This window comes from Oncorhynchus mykiss, chromosome 6, assembly GCF_057628025.1.
Source record: "Oncorhynchus mykiss isolate SJ-2025 chromosome 6, ASM5762802v1, whole genome shotgun sequence".
Lineage (NCBI taxonomy): Eukaryota > Metazoa > Chordata > Actinopteri > Salmoniformes > Salmonidae > Oncorhynchus > Oncorhynchus mykiss.
The window spans coordinates 53,102,549-53,118,063 of record NC_143027.1 but is presented as its reverse complement, the minus strand read 5'-3'; the positions used below and the strand labels follow the sequence as shown (position 1 = coordinate 53,118,063).

The 15,515-nt window shown below is 42.1% G+C and overlaps 1 protein-coding gene and 2 non-coding genes across 4 annotated transcripts in view; all 3 read right to left on the bottom strand.

Moving 5' to 3' along the window:
- The window catches only part of LOC110526152 (cytoskeleton-associated protein 5), an 87,952-nt gene that overhangs the window by 28,557 nt on the left and 43,880 nt on the right, over window positions 1-15,515 (bottom strand). For both annotated transcript variants that reach the window (XM_036980429.2, XM_090238187.1), the window contains exons 28-30: window positions 14,302-14,451; window positions 10,308-10,511; window positions 9,529-9,664 (exon numbers count right to left, since the gene is read on the bottom strand). In XM_036980429.2, coding sequence (XP_036836324.2) covers window positions 9,529-9,664; window positions 10,308-10,511; window positions 14,302-14,451 — 490 coding nt within the window. The remainder of the gene's footprint in view (window positions 1-9,528; window positions 9,665-10,307; window positions 10,512-14,301; window positions 14,452-15,515) is intronic.
- On the bottom strand, window positions 9,940-10,048 carry LOC118965121 (small nucleolar RNA SNORD67). The gene has a single exon (XR_005052452.1). It is a non-coding gene; the product is annotated as a small nucleolar RNA SNORD67 (small nucleolar RNA).
- Window positions 14,104-14,208, bottom strand: LOC118965122 (small nucleolar RNA SNORD67). The gene has a single exon (XR_005052453.1). It is a non-coding gene; the product is annotated as a small nucleolar RNA SNORD67 (small nucleolar RNA).

Here is a 15,515-nt window from a genome sequence, read left to right as displayed (position 1 = left end):
AACTGTTGGCATGTCCTTTCCCCGCTGTACTGTAACTGAACCGTGACCCCAAAATCACAATACGTACTGTACCAAACCATGGGTTTGGTGAACCGTGAAATGATACAAATTAATACGAAGTTAGTGGACTTCTGATACCAGTCCCCCCATTCTTTGGGAGCACAAGTATTAAGACAAATGTGTGTATTAAAGTAGTCAAAGGTATAGTATTTGGTCCCATATTCCTAGCACACAAAGATGACATCAAGCTTGTGAAACAAACTTGTTGGATGCATTTGCTGTTTGTTTTTGTTGTGTTTCAGATTTTGTACACAATACAAATTGTCATTTTTGGAGTCACTTACTGTAAATAAGAACAGAATATTTCTAAACACTTCTACATTGTGAACACTACAATGATTACTGATAGTTGAATGAATAATGTTGAGTGAGAAACTTGACTCACAAATATCATACACCCCCAAAGCATACACAAGTACGTGGACAAAACTTCAAATTAGTGGATTTTTCTATTACAGCCACACCTGTTGCTCACAGGTGAATAAAATTGAGCACAACCATGCAATCTTCATAGACAAACCGCGGATGTAGAATGGCCTTGCTGAAGAGCTCAGTGACTTTCAACGTGGCACCTTCATAGGACACCTTTCCAACAAGTCACTTGGTCAAATTTCAGCCCAGCTAGAGTTGCACCGGTCAACTGTAAGTGTTTTTGTATTTATTAAGGATATCAATTAGCTGCTGCCTTCCTGAGAGTAGGAAAAATTAAAGCAGTTATACAATAATAAAAAATAAACATTTCACAACAAAGTGTTTGTCATCAGGCCCCTACTCCACTACCACATATCTACAACACAATCCATGTGTATGTGTGTCTGTGTTGCTTCAGTCCCCGCTGTTCCATAAAGTGCATTTTTATCCGTTTAAAAAAAATCTGATTATACTGCTTGCATCAGTTACCGGATGTGGAATAGAGTTCCATGCAGTCGTGGCTGTATGTAGAACTGTGTGCCTCCCATTGTCTGTTGGACAGGGACTGTGAAGAAAGCTCTGGTGGCATGTCTTGTGGGGTATGCATGGGAGTCTGAGCTGTCGTTTAAACAGACAGCTCAGTGCATTCAACATTTCAATACCTCACAAATACTAGTAATGAAGTCAATCTCCTCCACTGAACCAGGAGAGATTGCCATGCATATTATAAATGCTTGCTCTCTGTGTACATCCAAGGGCCAGCCGTGCTGCCCTATTCTGAGTTAATTGCAATTTTCTTAAGTCCCTACCTGATGAGTAACCCCATCTTAGCTACTGTTGAATCAATAGGTTTTGACCATGACAGTCATCTCAACTTGCTCAATTTCCAAATTATGTATTACAAGATTTAGGGTTTGTCGAATTTGTCCCAAATACAATAGTTAAGTGTTGCAGTCATTTCAGTCGCTGTAGTAGCTGAAGTGCATAGTGTTGAGTCATCCACATAACTAGACACTTGCTTTACTCAAAGCCAGCGGCAAATTGCTAGTGAAGATTACTTCAATGGGCCTAGACAGCTGCCCTGGAGAATTCCTGATTCTACCTAGATTATGTTGGAGGCTTCCATTAAAGAACACCCTCTGTTTGGTTAAACAGTTAACTCCTTATCCACAATACAGCAGGGGATGCAAAACCATATGTTTTTCCAACAGCAGATCATCATCGATAGTGGTTTTTGTGGCGTGGAAACATCTAGGAGCAACAACGGCTCAGTCGCAAAGTAGTAGGCCACACAAGCTCACAGAACGGGACCGCCGAGTGCTGAAGCACTTAGATAGTCTGTCCTCGGTTGCAACACTGACTACTGACTTTCAATCTGCCTCTGGAAGCAACTTCAGCACACAAACTGTTTGTCAGGAGCTTCATGAAATGGGTTTCCATGGCCAAGCAGCCGCACAAGCCTAAAATAACAATCTTCGTCGGCTGGAGTGGTGTAAAGCTAGCCACCATTGGACTCTGGAGCAGTGGAGGTGCGCACTCTGGAGTGATGAATCACCATCTGGCAGTCCGACAAACACTGGGGTTGGTGGATGCCAGAGAAATCGCTACATTCGAATGCATAGTGCCAACTGTAAAGTTCGGTGGAGAAGGAATGTCTGTGCCTGTTTTTCATGGTTCAGCCTAGGCCCCTTAGTTCCAGTGAAGGGAAATCTTAAAGCTACCGCATGTAATGACATTCTAGACGATTCAGTTTCTTTCCAACTTTGTGCCAACAGTTTGGTGAAGGCCCTTCCCTGTTTCAGCATGACAGTGCCACAATGCAAAGCAAAGTATTTACAGAAATGGTTTGTCGAGATCGGTGTGGAAGAACTTCACTGGCCTGCACAGAGCTCTGATCTCAACCCCATCGAACAGCTTTGGGATGAATTACAACGACGACTGCGAGCCAGGCCTAATTGCCCAACCTCACTAATGCTCCTGTAGCTGAATGAAAGCAAGTCTCCTTGAATTTGCTATACCAAGGTTGTCAAATGCACAGGATACAGAAGGATGTTAACCTCTTTGATCTCTAGGGGCGCTATTTCATTTTTGGATAAAAAACATTCCCGTTTTAAGCGCAATATTTTGTCACGAAAAGATGCTCGACTATGCATATTCTTGACAGTTTTTGAAAGAAAACTCTGAAGTTTCAGAATCTGCAAAGATATTGTCTGTAAGTGCCCCAGAACTCATTCTACAGGCGAAACCAAGATGATGCGTCAACCAGGAAATGAGCAGAATTTCTGAAGCTCTGTTTTCCATTGTCTCCTTATATGGCTGTGATTGCGCAAGGAATGAGCCTACACTTTCTGTCGTTCCCCCAAGGTGTTAGCAGCATTGTGACGTATTTGTAGGCATATCATTGGACGATTGACCATAAGAGACTACATTTTCCAAGTGTCCGCCTGGTGTCCTGCGTGGAATTCGGTGCGCAATTGCCAGCTGCTTGTACTTTTCCATTTGATTGAGGGGAGAAACCATGCTTCCATGAACGATATATCATTGAAGAGATATGTGAAAAACACCTTGAGGATTGATTCTAAACAACGTTTGCCATGTTTTCAGTCGATATTATGGAGTTAATTTGGAAAAAAGTTTGCGTTTTGAGGACTGAATTTTTGTTTTTTTTTGGTAGCCAAATGTGATGTATAAAACGGAGCTATTTCTAATACACAAAGAATCTTTTTGGAAAAACTGAGCATCTGCTATCTAACTGAGAGTATCCTCATTGAAAACATCAGAAGTTCTTCAAAGGTAAATGATTTTATTTGAAGGCTTTTATGTTTTTGTTGAAATGTTGCGTGCTGGATGCTAACGCTAATGCTAACGCTAAATGCTACGCTAGCTAGCTACTTTTACACAAATTATTGTTTTCCTATGATTGAGAAGCATATTTTGAAAATCTGAGATGACAGTCTTGTTTACAAAAGGCTAAGCTTGAGAGATGGCATATTTATTTCATTTCATTTGCGATTTCATTAATAGTTAACGTTGCGTTATGGTAATGAGCTTGAGGCTGTAGTCACGATACCGGATCCGGGTTTGGGAGATCAGAGAGGTTAATAGTACAGTCAAGTGGTTACATAAATATTTATAATTATTAGATGAGGCTTACCAACACACTTGTTTAAACTGGTGGGTGATGGCAAGGAAATGCTATAACCACATCTAGCTAAGTGGATGGGTCATTATTGTCTAGACATGTACACATGTTCATGAAATATAATAGGTCGTAATCACCTGACACACGTGGCTAATTTGATGGGTCATGTAATAATCTGGCCAAAGTGGAGTCTTGTTTAGACATGTAAATAATAAACCGGCATAATCCCAACTCATATACTACCAATACAAACGGTCATAGCTGTAGTATGAATCTGGAGGTAGCTAAAGCTAACAAACTAGGTTCAATGTTAGCCAGCTAACATTAGGCTGTAATTAGCAATGCAAATGGCTTTCTGATTAGAATATTACTACACAGATCATACACAACGTTAGAAAGCAAGTTGGAGGCGTGCATGGCCATAAAGTCATGGGTGAACAGGGAGTAAAGGAGGGGGCTGAGCACACACCCTTGTGGGGCCCGTGTTGAGGATCAGTGAATTGGTGCTGTTGTTTCCTACCTTCACTACTTGGGGGCGGCCCCGTCGAGAAGTTCAGGACCCATTTGCACAGGGCAGGGTTCAGCACCCATGGCCCCGAGCTTAATAAGCTTGGAGTGTATGAATGGTGTTGAAGACTGCTGTTCATTGACTAGAGTGCAATCTTCGATAGGTATTCCTCTTGGTCAGATTGGGATCAGACAGTGTGCAGTGCGATGGCGATTGCATCGTCTGTGGATCTATTGGGGCGGTATGCAAACTGAAGTGGGTCTAGGGAACAATGGTTAAAATCTTGAAGCAAGTGGGGACAGCAGACTTGGATAGGGAGAGATTGAATATATCCGTGAATACTCCAGCCAGCTGGTCTGTCCATGCTCTGAGCACGCGGTTAGGGATGCAGTCTGGGCCGGCAGCCTTGTGATGTCTTACTCACGTCAGCCACAAAGAACCACAGAAAACCGGCCACGTTGGTGGCACTGTGTTATCCTTAAAACGGAGGAAGGTGTTCAGCTTGTCCGGGAGCAAAACGGTGTCCGCGACGTGGCTTGTTTTCCCTTTGTAGTCCGTCTCGTGTCTGAGCCGCTGAATTGCGACTCCACTGTCTCTGTACTGTCATTTTGCCTGTGATTGCCTTGAGGGAAAAACACACTATTGAACCATATTCCCAGTCACCTTGCCATGGAAAAATGCGGCGGTTCACGCGGTCAATGCCGCCATCTATCCACATTTGTGTGTTAGCCACAGTGGGAACATCACCACCAACACTTCCTGATATACTCTATCACCATGTCCGTGTAAACGTCAATGTTATTGACGAGGACGCTCGGAACATAACCCAGTCCAAGTGATCAAAGTAAGCATGGATTCCAATTGGTCAAGCCAGCATTTAACCTGTTGAGTCTATGGGGGCGCTATTTCATTATTGGATAAAAAAACATGCCCGTTTTAAGCGCAATATTTTGTCACGAAAAGATGCTCGACTATGCATATAATTGACAGCTTTGGAAAGAAAAGTGTGACGTTTCCAAAACTGCAAAGATATTATCTGTGAGTGCCACAGAACTCATGCTACAGGCAAAACCAAGATGAAACGTCAAACAGGAAATGAGCAGAATTTCTGAAGCTCTGTTTTCCAATGTCTCCTTATATGGCTGTGAATGCACCAGGAACGAGCCTGCGCTTTCTGTCGTTTCTTCAAGATGTCTGTAGCATTGTGATGTATTTGTAGGCATATCATTGGAAGATTGGCCATAAGAGACTACATTTTCCAGGGGTCCGCCCAGTGTCCTTTGTCTAAAATGGTGCGTAATCTTCAGTTGCGGTCATTTTCTCCTGGGATTCAGGACAGAAAGCACACTTCCACGAACGATATATCATTGAAGAGATATGTGAAAAACACCTTGAGGATTGGTTCTAAACAACGTTTGCCATGTTTCAGTCGATATTATGGAGTTAATTTGGGAAAAAGTTCGGCGTTTGGATGACTGGATTTTCGGGTTTTTTTGGTAGCCAAACGTGACGCACCAAACGGAGCGATTTCTCCTAAACAAATAATCTTTCAGAAAAAACTGAACATTTGCTATCTAACAGAGTCTCCTCATTGAAAACATCTGAAGTTCTTCAAAGGTAAATTATTTTATTTGAATGCTTTTGTTTTTTGTGAAAATGAAGCCTGCTGAATGCTAATGCTAACGTTAAATGCTACACTAGCTAGCTACTGTTACACAAATGATTGTTTTCCTATGGTTGAGAAGCATATTTTGAAAATCTGAGATGAGTGTTGTTAACAAAAGGCTAAGCTTGAGAGCTAGCATATTTATTTCATTTCATTTGCGATATTCATGAATAGTTAACGTTGCGTTATGGTAATGAGCTTGAGGCTGTATTCACGATCCCGGATCCGGGATGGCTAAGTGCAACTGGTTTTAATAGACCTTAGCACGAGTACTTCCTTTTTGAGTTTCTGCCTTTAGAATGACAGCAGCAAAACAGAGCAAGTACTACAGTCAATGTGTTGGTAGAAAGCGACAGCGCTTTTTGCAAATTTGCTTTGTTTAAAATCCCCAGCTACAATAAATGCGGCCTCGGGTTATGTGGTTTCCAGTTTGCACAAAGTACAGTGTAGTTCCTTGAGGGACGTCGTGGTATCAGCTTGAGGGAATATACACGGCTGACTATAACCGAAGATAATTCTCTTGGGAGGTATTACAGTCGGCATTTCATTGTGAGGTATTCTATGTCGGATGAACACAAGGACTTGAGTTTCTGTATGTTATCACAATCACACCATGAGTAGTTAATCATTAAACATACACCACCGGCTTTCTTCTTCCTGGAGAGTTTATTTTACCTTTCTGCGCAATGTACTGAGAACTCAGCTGGCTCTATGACGTGGACAGTATATCCTGAGAGAGCCATGTTTCAGTGAGAGTATGTTACAATCCCCGATGTCTCTCTGGAAGGAAATCCTCGCCCTGAGCTCATCTACTTTAATGTGCAGAGACTGAACATTAACGAGTAATATACTCGGAAGCGGTGGATGTGTCTGCATGCCTCGAGTCAGACTAGAAGTCAACTCCGAATACCTCTTCTCCACAGATTTCGTCTTGGAGCAACCTCTGGTATAATTTCAATTGCCTCCGGGGGTACGAACAAAGGATCCAATTAAGGAAAGTCATATTCCTGGTTGTAATGCTGGTGAGTTACCACCACTGATCTCCAAAAGATCTTTCCGTCTGTATGTAATAACAAAACATTTCCTGGGCTAGTAATGTAATAAAACAAAAACAAAATACTGCTTAGAAGCTAGAAGCAAAGCTGCCATGTCTGTCAGCGCATAAACTACAGACATGGATTGCACTTTTTATCCATGGAAATTTGAATACACAGAGATACCATGAGATCCTGAGGCCCATTGTAAGTAGAGGTCGACCGATTAATTAGGGCCGATTTCAAGTTTTCATAACAATCGGAAATCGGTATTTTTGGGCGGCGTTTTATTTATTTAATTTAAAAAAAATTTTACACCTTTATTTAATCTTTATTTAACCAGTTGGATTTAGGGGGCGCTATTTTAATTTTTGGATGAAAAACGTTCCCGTTATAAACAAGATATTTTGTCACGAAAAGATGCTCGACTATGCATATAATTGCCAGCTTTGGAAAGAAAGCTTCCAAAACTTTAAAGATATTGTCTGTGAGTGCCACAAAACTGATGTTACAGGTGAAACCCAGATAAAAATCCAACCAGGAAGTGCAGCATTTTTTGAAACCACCTCATGCCAATGACTCCTTATATGGCTGTGAATGAGCTACGAATGAGCTTACGTTTTCCACGTTTTCCCCAAGGTGTCTACAGCATTGTGACGTCTTTTTAGGCATTTCCCTTGAAGAATGGCTGTAAGGGACCATATATGGCATGTGGTCACATGGTGTCTCCCGCAGAAAACCTTGGGTAAAATACTGAGGTAGCCATTTTTCCAATCGCTTCTTATGAGAAACCAACTGCCTCGACGGATATATTATCGAATATATTTGTTAAAAACACCTTGAGGATGGATCCTAAACAACGTTTGCCGTGTTTCTGTCGATATTATGTAACTAATTTTGAAAAAAGTTTGGCGTTATAGTTGTAGCATTTTTCGGTCGATTTCTCAGCCAAGCATGGTGAAGAAACGGGAGCTTTTTCGCCTACAAAAATAATATTTTTGGAAAAAAGGAACATTTGCTATCTAACTGGGAGTCTCCTGAGTGAAAGCATCCGAAGTTCTTCAAAGGTAAATTGATTTAATTTGGTTGCTTTTCTTATTTTCGTGAAAATGTTGCCTGCTGCCAGCAGAGCCTAGCATAGCATTATGCCATGACAAACTTACAAATGCTGAAGACTCATGTTAAAAGGAACCACCAGCTTTCATATGTTTTCAGTTCCTTATTCAGAACATGAGACGTTAGCTTTCTTACATAGCACATATTGCACTTTTACGTTCTTCTCCAACACTTTGTTTTTGCATTATTTAAACCAAATTGAACATGTTTCATTATCTACTTGAGGCTAAATAGATTTTATTGATGTATTATATTAAGTTCAAATAAGCAAGTCAGTTAAGAACAAATTCTTATTTTCAATGATGGCCTAGGAAGAGTGGGTTAACTTCTTGACGCTACCCATCCCGTTAAAGGGATCATTTGTCAGCAACCGCTGAATAGCATAGCGCCACAGTCAAATAATATTTCTAAAGAATATTAATATTCATGAAATCACAAGCGCAATATTGCAAAACACAGCTTAGCCTTTTGTTAATCCACCTGTCGTCTCAGATTTTGAAATGATGCTTTACAGCAAAAGCAATCCAAGCGTTTGTGTAAATTTATCAATAGCACAGCATAACATTATGTACACTAAGCATTAAGTAGCTAGGTCACGAAAATCAGAAAAGCAATCAAATTGTGTTTTCACTCACGAGACTCCCAGCTACACAACAAATGTTACCTTTGTTCCATAAAGTATTTTTAAACCATAAATACCTCCGTTTGTTTGTCGCGTTATGTTCAGAAATCCACAGGAAAGAGCGGTCACGACAACGCAGACGTATATTCCAAATAATATCCACAGAAACATGTCAAACGTTTTTTAATAATCAATCCTCAGGTTGTTTTTAAAATATATATTCGATAATATATAATATATCAACTGGGTGTGTAGGTTTTTCAGTAACACCGGGTCAAAAAATGGCCGCGTTACTCTGTAGCGCAAAACTTTTTCTGAGCCCCCCCACCTATCCACTTACGCAATGTGATCTTTCACGCTCATTATTCAAAATAAAAGCCTGAAACTATGTCTAAAGACTGTTGACACCTTAGGGAAACCATAAAAAAGGAATCTGGTTGATATCCCTTTAAATGGATAGGCATGCATAGGAACAGAGAGGTTTCAAAATAAGAGGCATTTCCTGATTGGATTTTCCTCAGGTTTTCACCTGCAATATTAATTGTAACTCACTAAAATATTTGAAATTGTTGCATATTTCATTTATTTTTGTTCAGTATACATCAGAAAGTTAAAAAAAAAACTAATTTGAGATTCAAGCTGCAAAAATATTCTGCAGCCATTAGCCACCCTCCCCACAGTGAGCCACCAGGCCAGTTGTTAGACGCAATCAATTAGGTCATGAAAGCATGCGGAATGATGTGCAAGGTACTAAAGATATTCAATCACAACCTGTAACCGAAAATAAAACTGCGCATGCCCAAAGAAGTTCCGTAAAGTTTAACCCAGTGGTTTAAGCCAGATTAACCCAGTGTGTCTTAATACATTTTAGAAAGACTTACAATACCAAAATACAGATAAAGCTAGAGAAACATTCTAATACAAGGGGTAATGCTCTCATTCGATGCCCAGAGTATTATGTCTTCTCACCGGCTCTCTGTTTGGAGTTCTTGGATTTGGTTCCCTCCATGAGAAAAGGGAACATCCTGCTGGCAGGGTAGACCTTACACAGCATGCCCATGATGGCTCGCACGTCCTTCCTAACCACGTCTTTAGACTCCCCCACCTGAAGGGGAGGGGGGCAACAGAGCAAACAAATAAGTAAACACTCAAGAGGGTTAGAGTTGAAGACCAGTCAGGGCAGTTCAACTGCAATCTGTGACCATTTCCCCCTCTCCTATTTAACTAGGCAAGTCAGTTAAGAACAAATTCTTATTTACAATGACAGTCTACACCGGCCAAACCCGGACGACACTGGGCCAATTGTGTGCCGCCCAATTGTAGGAATACTTGTCAGATTAGAGTTGATAAACTTGAAATATTTTTTTGGGTGGTGGCGGGGGTGAGTCAGATGGTCCCTGTGGACATGGTGTCCCCAGCGAAGTGCGGGACGAGACGCCTGTGCCACTGCAACCAGCGCCACGATACAGTGCAATTTATCACGCTCACACCCCACCACAGCTAATTACATATGTTGGTAGCGAATAAACAACCCCTTATAGTATATAACAGATCTATACACAGGCCAGCACAGTACTGCTCAGCGTGAAAAAGTTATCAGTGAAACACAGGTTAAGTCTCAAACGCCACCCTATTCGCCTTGTAGCGCATTACTTTTGACCAGGGCCCATAGGGCTCTGGTAAAAGTATTGAATTATATAGGTATTGGGTGTAATTTGGGATGTAGCCTTGATACCCCAGTGACGGACCTTGAGGACGAGGTAGGGGATGAAGGAGTTGGCCTCCTGTTCACTGAGGTGGTAGTTGTGCTTGCTGAGGCTGAGGAAAAGGAGCTTCAGGTACTCCAGGGCCTTCATCAGCACACTGGTGTTTGTGTCAAAGAAGCGCAGCGTGTACCACTTCAGGACCAGGTCTAGGCAGGCCACCATTGCCTCGTGTTCTTCCTCCAGACACTGCCCAAGGGATGATGAGAGGAGAGAGAAAAGGTAGAGGGTTAACTTTATTCATTCATACATGTAGGATTGCTTCCAAAATTAAGGTAGGGTCACCATGATGTTTATACTGGTTATTTCCCACTATTCATCAAGTACTATGGAAATCATGTGCGGCTCAGTTGGTAAAGCATGGCACTTGTACCAGGGTGGTGAGTTAGATTCCACAGGGGACCAGTATGAAAGGTATGCTCTCACTACTGTAAGTCACTTTGGATACAATTATTTTAGTATTAGAAGGGATAGCTATGCCTCCCGAGTGGCACAGTAGTCTAAGGCACTGCCATTAGAGATTCTGGGTTCAAGTCCAGGCTCTGTCGCAGCAGCCGCGACTGGGAGACCCATGGGGTGGTGCACAATTGGCCCAGCGTCGTCCGGGTTAGGGGAGGATTTGGCCGGCAGGGATGTCCTTGTCCCATTGCGCACTAGCGATTCCTGTTGCAGGCCGGGCGCAGTGCACACTGACATAGTTGCCAGGTGTACGGTGTTTCCTACGACACATTGGTACGGCTGGTTTACAGGCATTGTGTCCAGAAACAGTGCGGCTTGGTTGGGTTTCGTAGGACGCACGGCTCTCAACCGTCACCTCTCCCGAATTCGTACGGGGGTAGCAGCGATGAGACAAGACTAACTACCAATTGGATACGATGAAATTGAGTAAAAAATAAAAAAATAAAACGGGCTAGCTATGGGATTCCGCTTTTATTGCCAGAGATGTAACCATACTTGATGTGTATGAGGTGAGATGGACAAGCACAAAATGTGGTTGTGGATAGTTAGATTAAGAATAATTTGATTAAAAAGTTTACATGCTTTGCAAGAAGAAAGATTACCCTAATCATCGTACTTACATGGACACACTGAAATCAGGCTACCTGATGGCACACTGATGAATGCAGAAAATAATCAAATCAAAAGAAACGTTCTACCCCAATGTCTGATTCGGAGTTTGGACATAAAGATTGTGAAAAGTACTTCTAAGACGCATACATTCAGTTGTTCCGAACTAACTTCACTTGTGCTAAAGTGGGAGGCTCACTCGGCTGGTGCTAGCATACGTGCAGATCAAATACACAGCTGGAATGCCGTTTAAGGTATATGTCCTAATAATATGAAAGAGTGCTCAGAAAAGCAGGTGTTTTAATCTGCATATTCTGATTAAGACAAGCAGAGTAAGGTGTCAACATGAGTGTTGCATAATCTACCTACTACCATAAATGTAATATCAAATTTCTACTGTGCATTAGGGTTTGGGCAGTATCCAGATTTTCATACCATTTCTGTAAAATACCTGGGAATATGGTATTACTGGAAGTGGACACAAGGGGCGCTATTTAGAAGACAAATATATATTTATTTTGTTACATAATGTCGGCAACAGGGATCTTGATCCAGGAGGGGATTCAATGTCTAGTCTGGGTACCAGTCTTTTTTAGCGAACATCCCACTTCATGTGGGTTCACAGCTCCAATCCAGATGTGTTGGTCATTGCCCTAAACTCTCTCCTGACTCCTTACACTAAGTCAGAATTTGTCCTGCTTGGTGACCAAAACTGGGACATGCTTAAACCACATGACCAAGTCCTAAATCTCTCAGATTATTACCAATCCCACAAGGTACAACTCCAAACACCCAGAAAAGGCTACTCTCCTGGATGTTATCTTTACAAATAACCCTGATGCGTATCAGTCGTGTTTTCTATAATGAGCTGCTTTTACAGCCTGTTTTACAGTCTGTGTTTGTAATGGCTGCTCAGTGAAATGACCTGTCCTGATTGGTCAAAAGCTTACTAAAAAAATGTAATGACCAAGCTTTCCTTCATGACCTGGCCTCTAAATTGGTGTAGAATCAGCTTGACCCCCTCTGTTGAAAAATCTTGGCCCTTTCTTTGAAGTCTTCAGTGATATTTTTAACATGCCCCAATAAAGAAAATTTGAATTAAAAATGGGTTCAGCCCCTGGTTCGACCATGGTCTTGCAGAGTAACTCCACCTCAAGAATTGCATTTGGCGAAAGGCTCGGCACACGCATACTCAAACTGACTGGCTCTCTCGTTCAGGCAAATGAGAAATAAGTGCACTCAGGCTATCCGGAAGGCCAAAGTGAGTTACTTTAAGGACATGGAGAATAAACTATCCTCCTCACAGCCCATGTCCCTTAATGTTGATGTGGTTGTTACTGACAAGCACATGGCTGAGCTCTTTAATCACCCCTTCTTTAAGTCAGGATTCCCATTTGACTCAGCCATGCCTCCTTGCCCGTCCAACATTTCCTCATCTCCCACACCTTCTAAACTTAAACTTGACCCCCCCAAAAAAGTACCCCAAGACTTGATCCTATGCACCACACTCTTCTCAATTGACATCAACATAGCTCAGGCAGTAGGAAGCTCTCATCCATTAAAATGCAGATGATACTCAGCTGTAACCAAGAAGCATGATCTTGACATCTAGCCCCTAGAAAAGCTGGAGCGGCATATCATTTGACACCTTCGATGTCTTAGTTATACATACGACATAGTTAAAAGCAGTGGCGTTACACTACATTTGTTTTTAAACGTTATATTGAAAATTAATCGCTGACATTTCGAAATACACATGACCAAAAGTATGTGGACACCTGTTGGTCGAACATGCCATTCCAAAATCATAGGCATTAATATGGAGTTGGTCCCCGCTTTGCTGCTATAACAGCCTCCACTCTTCTGGGAAGGTCTTCCACTATATGTTGAAACATTGCTGTGGGGACTTGCTTCCATTCAGCCACAAGAGCATTAGTGAGGCCAGACACATCCAAAGGTGGTTCGCATCCCAAAGGTGATCGAACCACAAAAACAGCCCCAGACCATTATTCCGCCACCAAACTTTACAGTTGCCACTATGCATTCGGGCAGGTAGCGTTCTCCTGGCATCCGCCAAAACCAGATTCGTCCAGACTGCCAGATGGTGAATTGTGATTCATCGCTCTAGAGAATGTGTTTCCACTGCTCCAGAGTACAATAGTGGCGAGCTATACACCACTCCAGCCGACGCTTGACATTGCGCATGGTGATCTTAGGCTTTTGTGCGGTTGCTTGGCCATGGAAACCCATGGCCATGAAGCTCCCGAGGAACAGCTCTGGTGCTGACGTTGCTTCCAGAGGCAGTTTGGACAGGCAATTTTATGCACTTCAGCACTCGGCGGTCCCGTTCTGTGAGCTTGTGTGGCCTACCACTTTGCGGAAGAAATTTGACAAACTGACTTGTTGGAAAGGTGGCATACTATGACGGTGGCATATTGATATTCACTGAGCTCTTCAGTATTGGCCATTCTACTGCCAACGTTTGGAGATTGTATGGCTGTGTGCTTGATTTTATACACCTGTCAGCAAAGAGTGTGGCTGAAATAGCCAAATCCACTAATTTGAAGGGGTGTCCAGATACTTTTGTATGCATAGTGTGCCCTGGTATATTACAAGCATACAATGCATGTAATTGCACTCATTGATTGATTTATCATGATGCTGGAGTATGTCTGTGTGTGTTTTGGTGGTGGTGTGTGTGTGTGTGTGTGTGTGTGAGCCAGACAGCCCATGTGCACATTGGTGTCCCCAGAGGTACGGGACACCTGTGCCCCTGCTACCAGCCACCTGACTAAGGGTGCAACGCATCACTCACAAATTCTACTATATCTGGGTCAGTATGTAGCTCACCTGTTATGGCGGTGAAAGCTCAGAGTTGGTACTAGAAGTCTATGTATGCAAATGGTCTCACCTCTATCATGGAGTTGATGGCCTTGATGTGGTGCTGGAAGTCATGGTGGAAGAGTTCCTCCTGAAGCCACTTGGCCACACAGGGAGCCATCTGAACCTTAAGCTGCTCCACATACTCATCGCGAGGAGACCCAAAGTTCCACTTTAACGTCTACAACACACAGGGGATAGATTTCACTCAAATGGCAAATGTGAACTACACGTCTGAATATTCACCACCAAGCACTTTTGCCCATAGATGCACAAACACTAGGACTGACCCAATTTAATTGACAGGCATTGGAAATATTTATTTTAGGCACACGACACCATTCTGAGTTGCGCCTGTCTCAGCCAACTGAATAATCCATTGCAGAAGACGCAGGGATGAAATTGTAAATTTGTAAAATTGTAAATTGTATATGGTTATATTATGTAATCTAATAAGTATATTATTTTATAAATGTGTTTTCAGAATTGTATGGTTTACTATACTGAACAAAAATAAACAAACATTAAGATTCTACAGAGTTAAGTTCATAAGGAAATCCGTCAATTCAAATTAATTCAGAAGGGTCTAATCTATGGATTTCACAACTGGGAATATAGATATGCATCTGGTAGCAGACACTTTAAAAATATTTTTAAAAAGGGAATCACACTGTAGCTCTGGATCGTGTCACGGTATCTCCGCATTCAAATTGCCCTAGATGTTAGTTGACCACAGTTTATGCCTGCCCATAACAAAACCCTACCGCAGGGCACTCAGTTCACAATGGTGACATCAGCAAACCGCTCGCCCACACAACGCCATAGAAGTGGCCTGCGGTTATGAGGCAGGTTGGACGCACTACCAAATTTTCTAAAACGGAGGCGGCGGCGGCGTAATGTAGAGAAATTAACATTCAATCCACTGGATATCCCTGCAGTCAGCATGCCAATTGCACATTCCCTTAAAATATCTGTGGCATTATGTTGTGAGACAACTGCACATTTTAGAGTGGCTTTTTATTGCCCCCCAGCACAAGGTGCACCTGTGAAATAGTGCTGTTTAATAAGCTTCTTGAAATGCCACACCCGTCAGGTCGATGGATTATCTTGGCAATGGAATGCAAGAAATAAGCTCATGAAACCAAGACTTTACATGTTGCGTTTATATTTTTGTACAATGTATTAACATTAATGCACAACATTCACTTTCATTTAAAGGCACTCAGCGATATGATGTAGATGCAG